The sequence below is a fragment of the Theropithecus gelada genome, chromosome 1 (assembly GCF_003255815.1).
Source record: "Theropithecus gelada isolate Dixy chromosome 1, Tgel_1.0, whole genome shotgun sequence".
Classification (NCBI taxonomy): Eukaryota; Metazoa; Chordata; class Mammalia; order Primates; family Cercopithecidae; genus Theropithecus; species Theropithecus gelada.
Genome location: NC_037668.1, coordinates 187,180,540 through 187,196,680, shown reverse-complemented (window position 1 = coordinate 187,196,680; position 16,141 = coordinate 187,180,540). Strand labels below are relative to the sequence as shown.

The window sequence follows — 16,141 nt, the reverse complement described above, 5'->3', positions numbered from 1 at the left end:
ACTTAGACAAATCACTTTACCTGCCTCTGGCAAGGTTCTTCTGCTATGAAAATAGGGTGTTGGAAGAAATTAGTAAGTGTTGAGTACAACTATACTATTGTATTTCATTAATTGAAGAAATGTTAAGTAACTCAGTAGCTGAAGAAACACAAATTTAGGCTTAAGTAACTTAACTTAGCACTTAAGTACTAAGTAATGGAACTGGAATTTGAATCTAATGCCAAAGCATTATGCCACACTGTCTGTCATTGATTACCTAGTTGCTGTAAGCTGCTTTTAGATAAAACTTTTGGGCTTTCTGTACGTCCCTTCCTTATTGCTATAGCTTGTGCTGTTTTTCTCTTTCTGTTAGGCCACACTGTTGATCCACATCGTTTATTTAAAGTCTGAGCTTATTTTCTACCTCTTTCACAGAGTCATTTCTTTGAATTCCTGTGCCATATATAGGTATACCAGAGGTTGCAAACACAAGGGCCTAGAAAGGCAAATGCTCACAAGAAGAATGGAGCAGGTAATAGAAATCAGTGAAGTAAATCAGTAATAAGATACTGGAGGGAAATGAAGTTTATGGCAAGTTGGCATCCTTTTGGTTAATTTAAAGGGATCTGCCTGCACCTTCTCAGCTGTACCTGTGGCCATGAAGGATTATGAGACAGTGTTGCCAGATCTTCCCATTATTCAGGAAAAAAGAGCCATTTAGATTTTTCCTGTAATACTTCCTGATTTTAAAAAACATTGGGACAGATGTGCTGCCAGCTTCTGGCCTCTGGTTTATATTATGTATCATTTCTTGAGCATTCGGTAATTATGTTGTAGTCACTAATGGTTTAAATCTGGGAAAAATAAGAGATAGTAAATTCTTCCTGAGCTTTTAAATTTCAGCAGTTTGGAGCTTTCTAACTTCAGCACTTAGTAATATCACTAACCAGGGTAGGAAATTGGAATGACAGGTATTTAGGGACAAATTATGGCTAGATATGTTAAATTGGAAATGAAAGTCAGGATCTCAGTTATATAGAGAGATTCAAAAGTCATCAGCAATTAGGTAGTAGCTAAAGCTATGGAACTAAGATACTAGAGAAAGTACATGTAGAATGTAAAGGAAGATTAATGACAGACCATGATACCAATTTCAAGGAAACCAGCTTTCAAGAAACAGGAGGAAAAAGAAGAATGGTGAGGGCTTAGAGGAAAGATAGGAAAGTTCAAGGTGGGGAAAACCTGGGAACTAGAAGAGAATGGTTACAATACTGCAGAGAGATTACATAAGGAGGGGAGACCAAGAGAGCTGTTTTAAGACTTAGAATGAGAAAGTTGTTAATGCCATTGCCAAAATAGGTGATAGATACAGATTTCAGATTATTTAGTGTGTTGAAGGGTGACTGGATAAAATTTAACTGACAAATTAGTGTCCACAAAACATCAAGAAATTAGAAATCCGTAAGAAAAAGACAACCCAAAAGAAAAAATGGACAGAAACATTTATTACATAGAAATATAAATGTTTAAACGGATTACTAATCAAGGAAATAAAAATTAAGACACAGAGAGATACCATTTTATACAGAAGATTGACAAAATTGAGATTGATAATACCAATTGTTAGCACAAATGTGGATCAGCAGAAGCTTATATACCATCAGTGGGAGTGTGAATTGATACAGCTTTGAAAAACAATGTGACACCATCTTTTAAAGTTGAATATTAATATACTTTAGCATTTGGCAGTTTTGCTCCTAGGCGTGTCTATATATCCTGAAGAAATTTTGTACATGTGTGCTGGGAAATGTGTATAAGAATGTCTGTAGCAACATGGTTGGAGGTGGGATGGGAGTAATCCAAAAGTCTATCAAATAAAATGAATGAGTTAATTGTAAAATAGTCACACATTAGCTTGTTCTCATTATAAGGAATTACAGCGGCATTTAACAGCTTGGATAAGTCTTAGAAACAAAATAGACAAAGCAACCACAGAAGACCAAATTTTTAAATTTTATTTAATAAATGCTTATAAGTATAAATAAATGCATATTTTTAAATTTTATTTAATAAATGCTTATAAGTCACTTAGTATGTACTAGACACTTTTCTTTTTTTTTTGAGACGGAATCTCGCTCTGTCACCCAGGCTGGAGTGCAGTGGCACGATCTCGGCTCACTATAAGCTCCGCCTCCCAGGTTCACACCATTCTTCTGCCTCAGCCTCCCGTACTAGGCACTTCTCTGACATTACAAATACTATTATTTAATCCACATATACATTAAAATATGATTTTTAAAGCTCAAAAATAGGCAAAAGAAGGAATACAGACAGATGTCTGGGGAAAATAATGAGGTTCAGGGTAGTGATTACTTCTGGACAGGAAGCAAGGAGATGCAGTAGAGAAGGAACATACAGATAGATACAACAGTATTGATGAAGTCGTAGTTCTTTTTTAAAGTAGTATTTACCCCAACATATGAAAATATTAACATGTAACCAATAAAGTTAATAGATATTTTACATTAATTTTTCATATTAACTCTTCAAAATCTTATCTGTTTTATATTCAAATACATCTCAATTCAGAATACACACACGAAACAGTAATTACATGTGGCAAGTGGTTATATTGGACAGCACAGTCTAGTACAGGTGAGTTGTCATCTGAGTTTAATGATAGGATGGAAGAATGGCAAGAACTGGCACATTAGTACCCCGCTCAAATCCCACTTCTTCCTTGAAGCTTTCTCTGATCCCATCAGCAAGGAATGACTTTTTTTTGCACTGAATTTTTATGAAACTCCTCTGTAAGCTTTTCTGTGCTACTTTTATATATCTTTTATTGCTGTTATTGATGTACCTATGCCAACATCTCCATGCCATTTCTTCGAGGAATCTTTTAGCTCTCCTTAGGGATGTTGTAGTCATAAGTTGACTGGTCTTTCACATGTGTTTATTATATTGTTTGATAACAACAGGTGTCACATATGTTGATAATTTTTTCTTAGGAGCGGGATCTCACCGTGTTGCCCAGGCTGGTCTTAAATTCTTGGGCTCAAGCAGTCCGCCCACCTAGCCTCCTGAAGTGCTGAGATTACAGGCGTGAGCCACCGTTCCCAGCAATAATTTTTGTGAAATCACGATTTCACACAAATATGAAATGAATATGTGTCAGAATTTTCATTTAAATTATTAAATTTATAAGGGAATCAAAAATATGTCAAGGGTGAATTCAAAGTAACACTCATGCAATCAGGAATGCTGAAGTAAATTTACAAATAGTTGCAAAATTGGTCAACATAAGTCAACATTCATTAGATCCCACTGGACATAATTCTTTGGCATGTTTATGAACAATAATTTTTATTACCAGTTTTCAACAGCTGTGCAGAGTTGTGAAATAGAAGAACCAAACGGATGTACTGGAGACAGGATACCCAGTAATCTTTTTTTTTTCCCCCAATCTCAAAGTTTTTCACAATTTTCCTGACACATAAAAACTTTTATGTGTATCAAATATTACATTAAAAATAAAGTAAAGAATAAAATAAGTGTACTATTCTATGTTTCTCTTCTAAGGTGTGTGTTGAAGGGAGAACAAGGATGTTATCTTGAGGAGTGGGATCAGATTTGAAGGAAGAGTTGCTTAGATTTTGTTTTATAAGTAGGGGAGATTTAAACATGTATATTGGGCCAGGTGCAGTGACTCGTGCCTGTAATCCTAGCACTTTGGGAGGCTGAGGCGTGTGGATCACTTGAGACCAGGAGTTCGAGACCAGCCTGGCCAACATGGTGAAACCTGTCTCTACTAAAAATGCAAAAACTAACCAGGCATGGTTGCGCATGCCTGTAATTCCAGCTACTCGGGTAGCTGAGGCACGAGAATCACTTGAACCCAGAAGGCAGAGGTTGCAGTGAGCCAAGATCGCGCCACTGCATTCCAGCCTTTGACAGAGCAAGACTCTGTCTTGGGGGGGGGAAAAATGATTTAAAAAAAAATGATTAAAAAAAAAATGATTAAAAAAAAATGTGTATATTGACTCTGGGAAAGGAGCCAGTAGGGGTGAATGATAGTAGAGGCAACAGTGGTTGTCTGGAAGGAGGCAGCAACGATTGCATTCAAAATTACAATTGAGATTTGGGAAGAAGACAGGGATTCTTCTTCCTCTGAGATTGGACAAAGTGGGAAGAACCTCAGCTTCATTTGGAACCTCAGATTCATTTGGAGTCATAGGGAAATAAAGTTAAGGTTATCTAAAGAAAAAAAGAACGACAGGTGACTTAAAGAATACTGTAAATATTTACTGAGTGGAAAATGAATGATACTAGGATGAGTAAAAAGATTGCCATGCCAACCTTTTATGTTAAACACCTATCGTCAAAACATTGCACAAGATTTTCTTTCTCTTGGAGTGCAAGATAGAGCAACTGCCTTAAATGAGTTTGCAGTCTTGAATAGATAAGATATAAATGTAAAAAAAAAAAAACTTAAATAATGAGATTTTGAAGTCACAAAGGTCATTACGTGAATAGTATGCACAGATAATGTATGATTTTTAAACAGAATATAAGTAATTTTTTTTAAAATTGGGCTATAAGTGAAACATCTGAGATCCAGCTCTGTCACTAACAGGTTGTATGGCATTAGACACGTCCCTTTACCATCTATATATTTCAGGTTCTTCATCTCTAAAAGGAGAGGATTAGACTAGACAGTGTCTGAATTCCTTTCTTGGAATCTGTGAGAAAACTAGAGAATCTTGACACCGAATTAGATAAGCAAAATATAAGATTTGGATAGGCAGAGATAAGTCTAGAAAACATTTAAGGTATAAGAAAAAGCTGAGTAAAAACAGAGTTTATTTAGAAGGCAGTGGGTATGTCATTTTGGTTGCATTTACCCTGAGAGTTCGTGAACATGAAGTAATAGGGTAAAAGTAGGAAAGTATGTTTTTCTTTAATCTCCAGCTATAGTTGTCTAATACATTTCACATGTGCATTGTGAACTCTCCAGAAATAATCCTAAATAAGTGACCTTTCATGTTAAGGACTAGTACAACCAAATTTTAGAGGATGTGTTATTTTTGTTGGTGCAAAGAGCATGGAGGGTAAGAAATAGTTAACTTCAATTTGTAGTCACATGAACCCTTTCAGAAATTCATTTGTTGATCTTTAAAATGTAAAACATTTCTACCAGATTGAGATAATTTTCAAAGTAGTTAAGACTCAAATGATAGTTATCAACCCAAGGCAAGAGAGTATAAAACAAATATTAAATAATTTCCCTATGTCAGGCAGTGGCTGGGCTGCTAGCTAAATTAATATCTTCAAGTTGTAACACACCTTGGAAAATGGATGCTTGTATAGGTTTTAAATCTGAGGTTCTGAGTTTAAAATAACTCTCCATTATGAAACTAGTCAGAGAGGCAGAGCCAATTGAAGAACTCAGCTCCTTTCCATTAATTCCCATATGTGCTGGGGTTTCTAACTCTAGCCTCAAACTATACTTGAAAATGAAATCAGGCCAGGCGCGGTGGCTCAAGCCTGTAATCCCAGCACTTTGGGAGGCCGAGACGGGCGGATCACGAGGTCAAGAGATCGAGACCATCCTGGCTAACACGGTGAAACCCCGTCTCTACTAAAAAAAAATACAAAAAACTAGCCGGGTGAGGTGGCGGGCACCTGTAGTTCCAGCTACTCGGGAGGCTGAGGCAGGAGAATGGCGTAAACCCGGGAGGCAGAGCTTGCAGTGAGCTGAGATCCGGCCACTGCACTCCAGCCTGGCCGACAGAGCGAGACTCCATCTCAAAAAAAAAAAAAAAAAGAGAAAAGAAAATGAAATCACAAGAAGACATTTACAAAATAGCATATTATTACAAAAAATTGGTGTATGTCTGACCCCAACTGTATGGAAAGCTAGACCCCAGTAACCATATGTTACCGAGGCTTCAGTGTATTAATAGCAATATATTTTAAATGTGGCATACGTGGAATATATCTATAAACAACCTTTTCTCCTCTTTTCTTTGTCATAGTCTCCCAAGCTACAACTAAGAAAACATTTATCTCATTTTGTTTCAGGTATCTATTTGTCAGATTTAACATACATTGATTCAGCATACCCATCAACTGGCAGCATTCTAGAAAATGAGCAGAGATCAAATTTAATGAATAATATTCTTCGAATAATTTCTGATTTACAACAGTCTTGTGAATATGGTAAGTTTCTGGGGGATAATGCCTAGCCATTAACATTGCTGTAATTCCAGTGATTTATTTACACACATTGATGATCATTTTTCACACAGCGGGGGACATCAATTTCTTATTTCCATTCTAACATAAAGGAAAATAATGCTTGTTTTATTTTGCCATTTAGTACGTAGCATCCTGTTTAAGATCTTGCTTTTAAGAATTTAAGTATTTAATATTTAAAATTTTTATTTTTATATTTTGCTTTTCTGCTATTTTACAGCAACTTTCTCACGCACAAGGACACTATTTAATATTACTACCTCACAGCTATTTGGCCCTTTATAGTTGACAAAGTCATTTTCTATTATCTCATTTGATCTCCCTGATCTGTTATGTAAATCGTTCTTACAGCTTTCAATTAGGGAAGTTTAGCTGAGACCCCTTGATCTTCGTGACAGTTGACCAACTTTCTTGAGTCAGATTATCGAGTAAATAACCAATTTTCGCCCAATGTGTATTTTATGGAATGACAAATACAGAAACAGCCACATAAGCCCAAATGATGAGAAAGGACTTTTTTTTTTTTTTTTTTTTTTTTAATGTTTAGATACTTCCAGTTTGATAGGGAATAAAGTTAGGCTGTTAATACGTAATTTTTATGGGTTAAAAAACTGAGTTTTACATTATATGATTACTTCAAGTGAATTTATCTTAAAGCTAACTTTTACTTCATGCATCTGTACTTTTTAGAAAACCTCAAAAACTTCCTAAAACTATCTGTGTGGAGATAGAATCTTACTGAAAGTTAAATCAAATAATTCCTTATTTTGTCCTTTTCTCAATATTTTAAACATAGCATCAAGTTGCGTTGTTAAATTAATCTTGCTTGAGACTTATAAGGGGAGGAGATAAACCATATTTATAAATGGGAACCAGGTTTCTTTAAAAGAAAAATAACTGCCTTCACCTCTTCTGTTTAGTTTAGAATAGTTCCTGATCTTTTTCTATGAAATTTCTCAAATATATGGGACTTTATAGTTGGAACTACTAAAAAAAAAATCTACTAAAAAAAAAATACAAACAGTATGCAACTGTAATTTTCTAAATTACCTTCAGTTTCAATTAAAGTTTATCTCAGTAATGTCCTTCTAGAGTTAATTTAAATTTTGCTGCCATGCGGCCTTAATTTACCTTTAAGTTATTTTCAGCTTAATTTTTAAAGTTCTGGTTAAGATGTGCTTTATCAGATAATTATTTATCACCTTTTGCCTAGATATTCCCATGTTGCCTCATGTCCAAAAATATCTGAACTCCGTTCAATATATAGAAGAACTACAAAAATTTGTGGAAGACGATAATTACAAGTAGGTTGGATCTTCAAAAGTGGTTTGTATAACTTTGTCCTGTCCTCCACCTTTCTATCCCTATGTATTTAAACATCTAAATCCTACATGGTACCATACAAAGGCCTAATCCAGTGGTAGGTTTATAGCAGTAAAGATACTAACATGTATTACTTTTTAGTCACTTGTTATGATTGAGCCAATATACAAATACCTCATCTGTTCTTTTTAATATTTTTATCTCTGTAGAGAGCTAACGTTTGATAGTTCTAATTTAAATTTCTTCTTTTCCCCCATATTCAATCATTGAATCCTTACAGAATTTATCTTTTAATAGACAGAAAAATTAGTGAAACTTTTTAAAGTAGAAAAATTACTGTTTAATGCTAATTATTGACACATCATTGTTTTTAATTGTTTTTGCGGATTGGGAGACTATTGGTCCATCTTCTCTCTGGAGAAGAGACATTTCTCCAATGTAGCACCACACTTATCCTTTTCTCTATATTATAGCAAGTTCTTTATTAAAGATTTTTGAGGCCGGGCACAGTGGGGCACAATGACTCACACCTGTAATCCCAGCACTTTGGGAGGCCGAGGCAGGTGGATCACTTGAGGTCGGGAGTTCGAGACCAGCCTGGCCAATATAGTGAAACACTGTCTGTACTAAAAATACAAAATTAGCCAGGCATGGTGGTGCATGCCTGTAATCCCAGCTGTTTGGGAGGCTGAGGCAGGAGAATCACTAGAACCCAGGAGGCAGAGGTTGCAGTGAGCCGAGAGTGCACCATTGCACTCCAGCCTGGGCAAAAAGAGCAAAACTCCATCTCAAAAAAAAAAAAAAAAAAAAAAGATTGTTTGAAATCACTTTTAAAATAGCTGATATCAATTTTTATCTCATTTTTATCTCCTTATATCCACAGTGCTTCCCAAAGATGGGAGAGGAAATTTTTTAATTATTAACCTTTTCATCTTTTATTGATATACTTTACATCATAACTGCTGGGATTTTTTTTTTTTAAGGTGGGAGGATAAAGAGCTTATTTCTCTTGAAGTTTGTCACTTTTCTTTTAGCTTCATTTGTTACTTTGTTTAAAAAGTTTACTTAGCTTTATTATCCCAGTTGTTTCCAAGCTTTCAAATTGAATTTTGCACTTTCACAAGTATTTTTTCCAATAAAAGGTCATGTTTCAAAAATTTATCAAAGTAAAAGACTAGATTATTTTTCAATGTTAATGCATTACATAGAAATTTTTTTGTCTTCCTTTGGTAATGATTATTAACTTCCTTGTTCCAGATTTTGACAATTTTAAAAAATTTTTGTAGAACAGAATTAGTCCCAGTAAATGACTGTAGAAATTCTGGAAAACATCTAGGAATAATTTTTCTAAATGCATCTAAAATTTTACTAATGTTTGAAAATGCGTTTATTACCATCTTTTCTCTCACACCATAATGTCAACACTTTATATTTCTGTACCAATTTTTATTCTACAAAAAGTTTCTACATGGTTACTTACTTGAAAATGTGTAAAGTCAATGAAAAAGCTTTTTAAGGCTGGAGTTGTTCACAAATCTGTTGCCCTGGGTTGTAAGTTTTTCAAGTTTGATGGTCTGTGTCTTATACTTACCACTATTTTTCCCTTCTCTCTAATTACTGACATAGAACTCATGCCTAGTAAATACTTAAGTTTTGTCCAGTGAGGTGTAGAACAGATATCTTAAAATTCAAAATGTGAGTAAGTAGCTATTAGATATTTATCTGGCTCAAGAAACTTACTGAATTTAAAAGAATTTAAAATTTATTAGATTGAAGTAAAATCTAAGAAAATTTTGCACAATTTTTATAGAGGATCGCAAATTTTTTGTGACTACTGTAAAATTATAATACAGTATTTATTAAAGCTAGTTTTTACTTTGCTAAAAGGGTAGACTTAGCCAGTGAAGCCACGAAGTAGTTCTGACATTCTATAAACTGACATATCATATAGTGCCTTCATTTTTGTAGGAAAACTGATACTATTATACTGATTTTTGTTTTCATGAGGAGCTAGAACCAGAGCAGCCCTTCCATTACATTGACAGATATTTACTAAGGTTTTGTTATAGGCCAGTTACTGTGCTAGTTGCTGGGATTATAAAAATAAGATACTGTTCTTGCCCTCAAGAAGCTCAGTCTCATGTAAGATACATCCACAAAACAGATGATTATAAGACATTTCAAACAGTACTATAATAAAAATATGCCAAGGATGCTGTGGAAACATAGGTAAGTGGGGGACCTAACCCAGATTTTCATAGGAAAACTAAAAAGAAGGGAAATACAAACAGCTTCAGGAGACAGCGTCATCTGAGGCTGAATCTTAACAGGTGAGTAGGAGTTAGTCTCACGTGAAGGGTGAGGAAAAGCATGCTGGGGAATGGAATGATCAAAGGAATGGGATGAGAAACAGTGTCTTTCCATGAGGAACGATGAGTCATTTGATGTTATTGGAACATCATACGGGACTTAGAGAAGACATTGTTTTTCTTTTCCTTTTCCTTTTTTTGTTGGAGACGGAATTTCACTCTGTTTCCCAGTTTGGAGGGCAGGGCAGTGGTGCGATCTCAGCTCACTGCAACCTCCACCCCACCGGGTTCAAGTGATTCTTCTGCCTCAGCCTCCCGAGTAGCTGGGATTACAGGTGCCCACCATCATGCCTGGCTAATTTGTGTATTTTTAGTAGAGATGGGGTTTCACTACGTTGGCCAGGCTGATCTTGAACTCCTGACCTCAGATGATCCACCCACTTCAGCCTCCCAAAGTGCTAGGATTACAGGCGTGAGCCACCGCATCCGGCTGACAGATGGTTTTTCTAAAAATGCAGTGTGTTTGTTGCATAAGCGTAATAATTTAGTGTGTATGAAAAATAGAGCATTTTAAGATGTCATTAAAATTATTAGAAAAAATTAGAAGAAAACATTTTGTTAGAAAAAAAATGCCTTTTATGATGAAAAATTTGTAAATAGAAATGGCATGTCACTTACAAAAGGTCTATTTTGGGCAACTTGATCTACATAGGCAGCCAGTATAGATATTACAAATTACATGTCTTTTGATCAGGATGAAAATTTTTCTGGTTTTTATTTTAATACTGAACATATCTTTTCTTAATGAATCAGCATCTCTCTTATTATGTGGTGCTTTGACGATGTTGTAAGCAGCTGGCACTCAGGCTAGCCTTCAGTGCTTTTTAAAGATGCTTCTACTTTTTATATTGCTGTCAGTTTCTAGCTGCTACCAATAGCAGTGTGATTCGCCCAATAAGCTCCCTTTCTTTTCCTTTCTATGTTGGTGTCGTTGGGAAATGGTAGTTATTTCATTTACTACTTTTCTTTCATCCTCTAGACTGTAAGCTTCAGAAGGATGGGAATACCGCGTCTGCCATAATCTCTGTTATATTCCAGTTCTGAGCACGGTGCCCAATACAGGTGTTCAGTAAATACTTGTCCAATGAATGAATGCAGTATAGTTTGTAGCCTAAATAATTAAACATTTTCATAAAAAGAGAAAAGAGTCTGGTTAATCATTTATCTATTCAACATATGCATTTTATATTATCAAATAACTGGAATATAATAATAAGAACTTACAGTAGATCTGTTTATCATTATAAATGCCATTTGTATTGTGCAATTTTAAAATTTTAGTAGAATACTAAACAGTTTTTATTAAATTTCAGACAGACTCAGCAATATTAGGCTTCATGTATCATATCAAAGCATTTTCTACAACTACTTTAGTGTCCTATTTTCTGAAATAGCTTCCACTGATAGAAATCATGATCTCTTTCACTGTGAAACTCAGAACTGGATATATTATCCTAAATGGAACTTAAGTACCAAATAATAAACTCTGACTTAGGACAGGGACTTATTAGAAATTTTGCAAACAACCTTTTTATTTGTGTAGATCTTTCTTTTGAAGAGTTTTGTCAGCTGGTTTGTTAGATGGTTAGTTTTAAATAACGTGTTTTTAGAAATAATTTGCATAATATATTTAGTAATACATATGAAAGTTTCTGAATCAAGTGTCAGGTATCAGTGTAAGCTCTAAGTTGAATCATCATTTAGTCATTCATCAAGTATCTTTAAATGTGTTCCATGGTTTGGCAACTTTGGGGTAATTGGGGGAGATTTTTGTGTTTTTAAATACAACTTTTTAATGTATTTTCCCTTCCTAATATTTCCTAGAATAACCATAAGATCAGCTTTGTATGAAAGAGATAAGAGACTTAACATCTTAATTAAAAATTGCCCTTGGCCAGGCTTGGTGGCTCATGCCTGTAATCCCAGCACTTGGGGAGGCCAAGGTGGAAGGATCACTTGAGCCCAGGAGTTTGAGGCTTAAGTGAGATTCCCTGTCTCTTAAAAAGAAGAAGATTGCTCTTGAAGAAAAATATATAGGTCAGATTATTTCATAAAAATGTTTTTAGTTTTTTTGTGAGAAAATACACAACTTTAATCTTATTTTGTCAAATGTTAATCATTGTATGTATTTTGTCTTTTTAAAATTCAGGCTTTCATTAAAGATAGAACCAGGGACGAGCACCCCACGTTCTGCTGCTTCCAGAGAAGATTTAGTAGGTCCGTACATAGTTTTCTCTTGTTACCAAATCTAAATAAGATAACCTAATAAGGAAGAATATACTCCAAAGTAAATAAAAATTTCGTACTTCTTATACTGCATGTAAAATTTATTTTGATATTAAAGTCCTTTCTGGGTTTTTTTTTTTTTTCTTTTTAAATTTAAAAGTTGCTGGCCGGGCTCCATGGCTCACACCTGTAATAATCCCAGCTCTTTGGGAGGCCAAGGCAGGCGGATCATGAGGTCAGGAGATCGAGACCATCCTGGCTAACACGGTGAAACCCCGCCTCTACTAAAAAAACACACACACAAAAATACAAAAAAATTAGCCGGGCGTGGTGGCAGACGCCTGTAGTAGCAGCTGCTTAGGAGACTGAGGCAGGAGAATGGTGTGAACCCAGGAGGCAGAGCTTGCAATGAGCCGAGATCATGCCACTGCTCTCCAGCCTGGGCGACAGAGTGAGACTCCATCTCAAAAAAAAAAAAAAAGGTTGCTATAGTTTGTCAGTAGTGTACAAACAAATATGCTACCTAATCAAGGAAAATAGATAGATACAACAGATGGAAAATAATAGATAAGTAGTTATGAATATTCATTTTTAATTAAGAATGCACTGTCCTGGGCAATGAAGGTTGATTACACTAGAAATTTCTGTGGTCTAATGGGAAAGTCTGCTAATTTGAATAATTATAGAAGTCAATTTTAGTGGCATAATTTTTTCAAATGTTCACTTTAATATAAAAATCATAGTTCCTTACTTTACCTGTTACATTATAATGGGGATATTATGCGTATACCACAAGTAATTTTTTAAAAAACATAAAATTGTCATTATTTAAGAAATCCCTGATAGGTACCTTTTTTAAATTCCCAATATAGGCCTTCACGCTAAGTTTCATGTATATTCTAAAAATATTTGACAGCTAATCTAATAAGATGTGAAGAAGTGAAGAAACAAACCATGACAATATCTATGGGGAAGAATATTTCAAGCAGAAAAAACACTGCAGTTTAAATTTCTTAAATTTGCTTTTCTTTTTATTCTTAAAGTGCTGTTTTGTTCTTTCATAATATTCTATTATTTATTCCCATAAGCCTGAATAGTGTCGGTATAGATTTAATTTCTAATTTGAGTGTTTGACCTACCCGACACATTCTTTATCTAAGAGGAAGTTGAAACTAGGAGTAAAGAAGTAATGTATAAAATTAAAAGAGCAGTGAACCTAGGACTCAGAAGACCTGGGTGTTTAGTCCAGATTTTGTCTGTGATGTGAAACCTAGTCTATTCTAATTCTGCTTCTTCCTATGTAAATGGAGAAAATATTTACACTGCCTCTACTTAGTATAACTAAGATAAAAGTTAATGGATTTTGTATGGTTTGGGATTTTGTGTTTTAGGACTTAGAATATATTTCTCATCTTCAAGTCAATGAAATAGAACTAACATCAATACTATCTCAAAATTTGAACCACATTTAGTATTTTATATCAGGGATTGAAAAATAAAGTAATCATTTGAAAATCTGTTTAAATTTAACCCTTAGGTCCTGAAGTAGGAGCATCTCCACAGAGTGGACGAAAAAGTGTGGCAGCTGAAGGAGCCTTGCTCCCACAGACACCACCATCCCCTCGGAATCTGATTCCACATGGACATAGGAAGTGCCATAGCTTGGGTTATAAGTCAGCATTTTTAATTTTATCTTTCAAATTTTTAAATTGTTTATAATTGAATTTATTGTCTATTTATTAGTTCAGTAGAAAATGGTACCCTTGAATAGTTTTCTTTTTTCTTAATAGCCGTTTTCTGATTCAGTAAAATGTCTTATTTGCCTAAAAGCGTTTATTTCTTACTTTACCTGAATTTGGAAATGGGATTTTGTCAACAATGCATTTATATTTGGGGACTATACATGAACATTACAGAGGGCCATCATAAATAAAATCAGGATAGCAATATATCTTTTTAAAAAAATTATAACCTTTATATCAAGACAGTCACTGTCTTAACCAAAATGTCAAAAGTGACAGCTGTAAAAATTATTTTCTTTATTCCTAAATATAAAGAAAACTGACTTTTTGTTTAGCTTCATTAGTTTTGCAGTATATTGTTTTTTCAAAATGGGGACACATGTTCACTTTTGCCATGATTTCTCTGGAAATTTAATAACCGTTCTCCAAAAGTGAATGTGGAAACAATTTTTTTAATAGACATGAGGCTCAAAATGAAATTATTTTAAAATATGCTCTAATTATATAGATAGATATGGCCAGGTTTCCTAAAACATTTTCCCTGAACTGTTCATTTGAGGCTTTTATGGTAAGATCTGAGTATGACAGTTAGCAGGTAAATCTTTTGTGTCCTAAATCTTTATATAAAGAGCAGTTTTTAAATTAGTAACAATAATAAAAGATAAGACTTTTTTTTCTCTTTGTTTCCAGTTTCATTCATAAAATGAACACCGCAGAATTTAAGAGTGCAACATTTCCAAATGCAGGGCCAAGACATCTGTTAGATGATAGCGTCATGGAGCCCCATGCGCCATCTCGAGGCCAAGCTGAAAGTTCTACTCTTTCTAGTGGAATATCAATAGGTGAGAAATACTTCTCTGAGAGGGTTGTAATTTAACATTAAATAAAAATGTTAACAAAACTTGACTGGAAAAAAACCCCACCACACATAGAGAAAATTTGGTTAGAAAACAAAGTAGCAGTTAAATACAGGATGAAGTTAATAATTTGTAATGGTTTTAAAAGTGCTTGCTGTTTTTAACTCCAGAAGGGGAAGCATTTGAAGAAGGTGGAAAAAGAACGTATGGACTGGTTGAATTAGTTAACTGCATGTGATTTGAATATGGGGAGGAGGAATAGTGTGGAGTTAAGGATGACTTCAGGCTATTTGGGTTAAACAAGCATAATAGTTAGATGATGATGCTATTACCAAGGTAGAGAAGACAGAGTAATCTCTGGGCAGTGAAGTGTTTGTGAAGGGGGACTGAATTTGGGGAATCAGTTCTGTTTTGGACATGTTTAGTCCCTATGGAGATGTCAGGTAGGTTGCTGAATATATGAATCTGGAGCTCAGAGGGTTAAGGTCAGGTCTGAAGATATATGAGAAGTAGCATATTTATAAGCCATGATTGGTTGAGGGTACCTAAAGAGAGAGTGTACATAAATAAGAAAACATTCTCACATTTAGAAGTCTGATTATTTTTTAAATGAAGGATGGGTCATCAAAGGAAACTAAAAAGGAGAGATCAATGAAGTAGGGGGAAAAAAACAAAAGCCCAGTAGATGAAGTATCTCAAGGAGGAGGAAAGTACTGAATGTGTGAATATCAAATGCAAAAAAAGAGAGCTAAGATGAGAACAGGGAATTGACAGGGGTGATTTGGCAAAATAAAAGTCATTGGTGACCTTGGTAAGAGTTGCTTCATGGAAGTGTCAGGGCAAGGCCTAGATTGGAGTAGATTTGAAAATGAGAGGTGAGGAAACAGAGATAGCTAATGTGAAGAAGAGCAGAAAATTGGGACCATATTAGAAAGGGATGTGAGATTAAGAGAGGGATTTGTTTTTACTTCCTAAACTTTTAATTTTTGAGTCTTCTAGATGAACATTATTTCTTTTTACAATTAGAAATTATTCATACAGGCCGGGGCAGGGTGGCTCACGCCTGTAATCCCAGCACTTTGGGAGTCCCAGATGGGCAGATCTCTTGAGGTCAGGAGTTTAAAATGAGCCTGGCCAACATGGCAAAACCCCATCTCTACTAAAAATACAAAAATCATTGGGGTGTAATGGTGCATGCCTGTAATCCCAGCTACTTAGGATGCTGAGGCACAGGAATCATTATTTGAGAGCTCTCCATTACCATTCAGCAGTTGTTTATTCTGATAGTCCCCTTTTTATATAAAAATGCAAGTGAATAAATGATAAAACTTTTTTAAAAGACAAGTTTGTCACCTGAAATACCTCTTATTAATGTTCTGAGTGCCTA

At 34.8% G+C, this 16,141-nt stretch overlaps 1 protein-coding gene across 2 annotated transcripts in view; it reads left to right on the top strand.

Moving 5' to 3' along the window:
• Window positions 1-16,141, top strand: part of RALGPS2 (Ral GEF with PH domain and SH3 binding motif 2) — a 187,766-nt gene that overhangs the window by 138,971 nt on the left and 32,654 nt on the right. For both annotated transcript variants that reach the window (XM_025389595.1, XM_025389604.1), the window contains exons 9-13: window positions 6,064-6,201; window positions 7,451-7,541; window positions 12,079-12,146; window positions 13,693-13,828; window positions 14,588-14,739. In XM_025389595.1, the coding sequence (XP_025245380.1) occupies window positions 6,064-6,201; window positions 7,451-7,541; window positions 12,079-12,146; window positions 13,693-13,828; window positions 14,588-14,739 (585 nt within the window). The remainder of the gene's footprint in view (window positions 1-6,063; window positions 6,202-7,450; window positions 7,542-12,078; window positions 12,147-13,692; window positions 13,829-14,587; window positions 14,740-16,141) is intronic.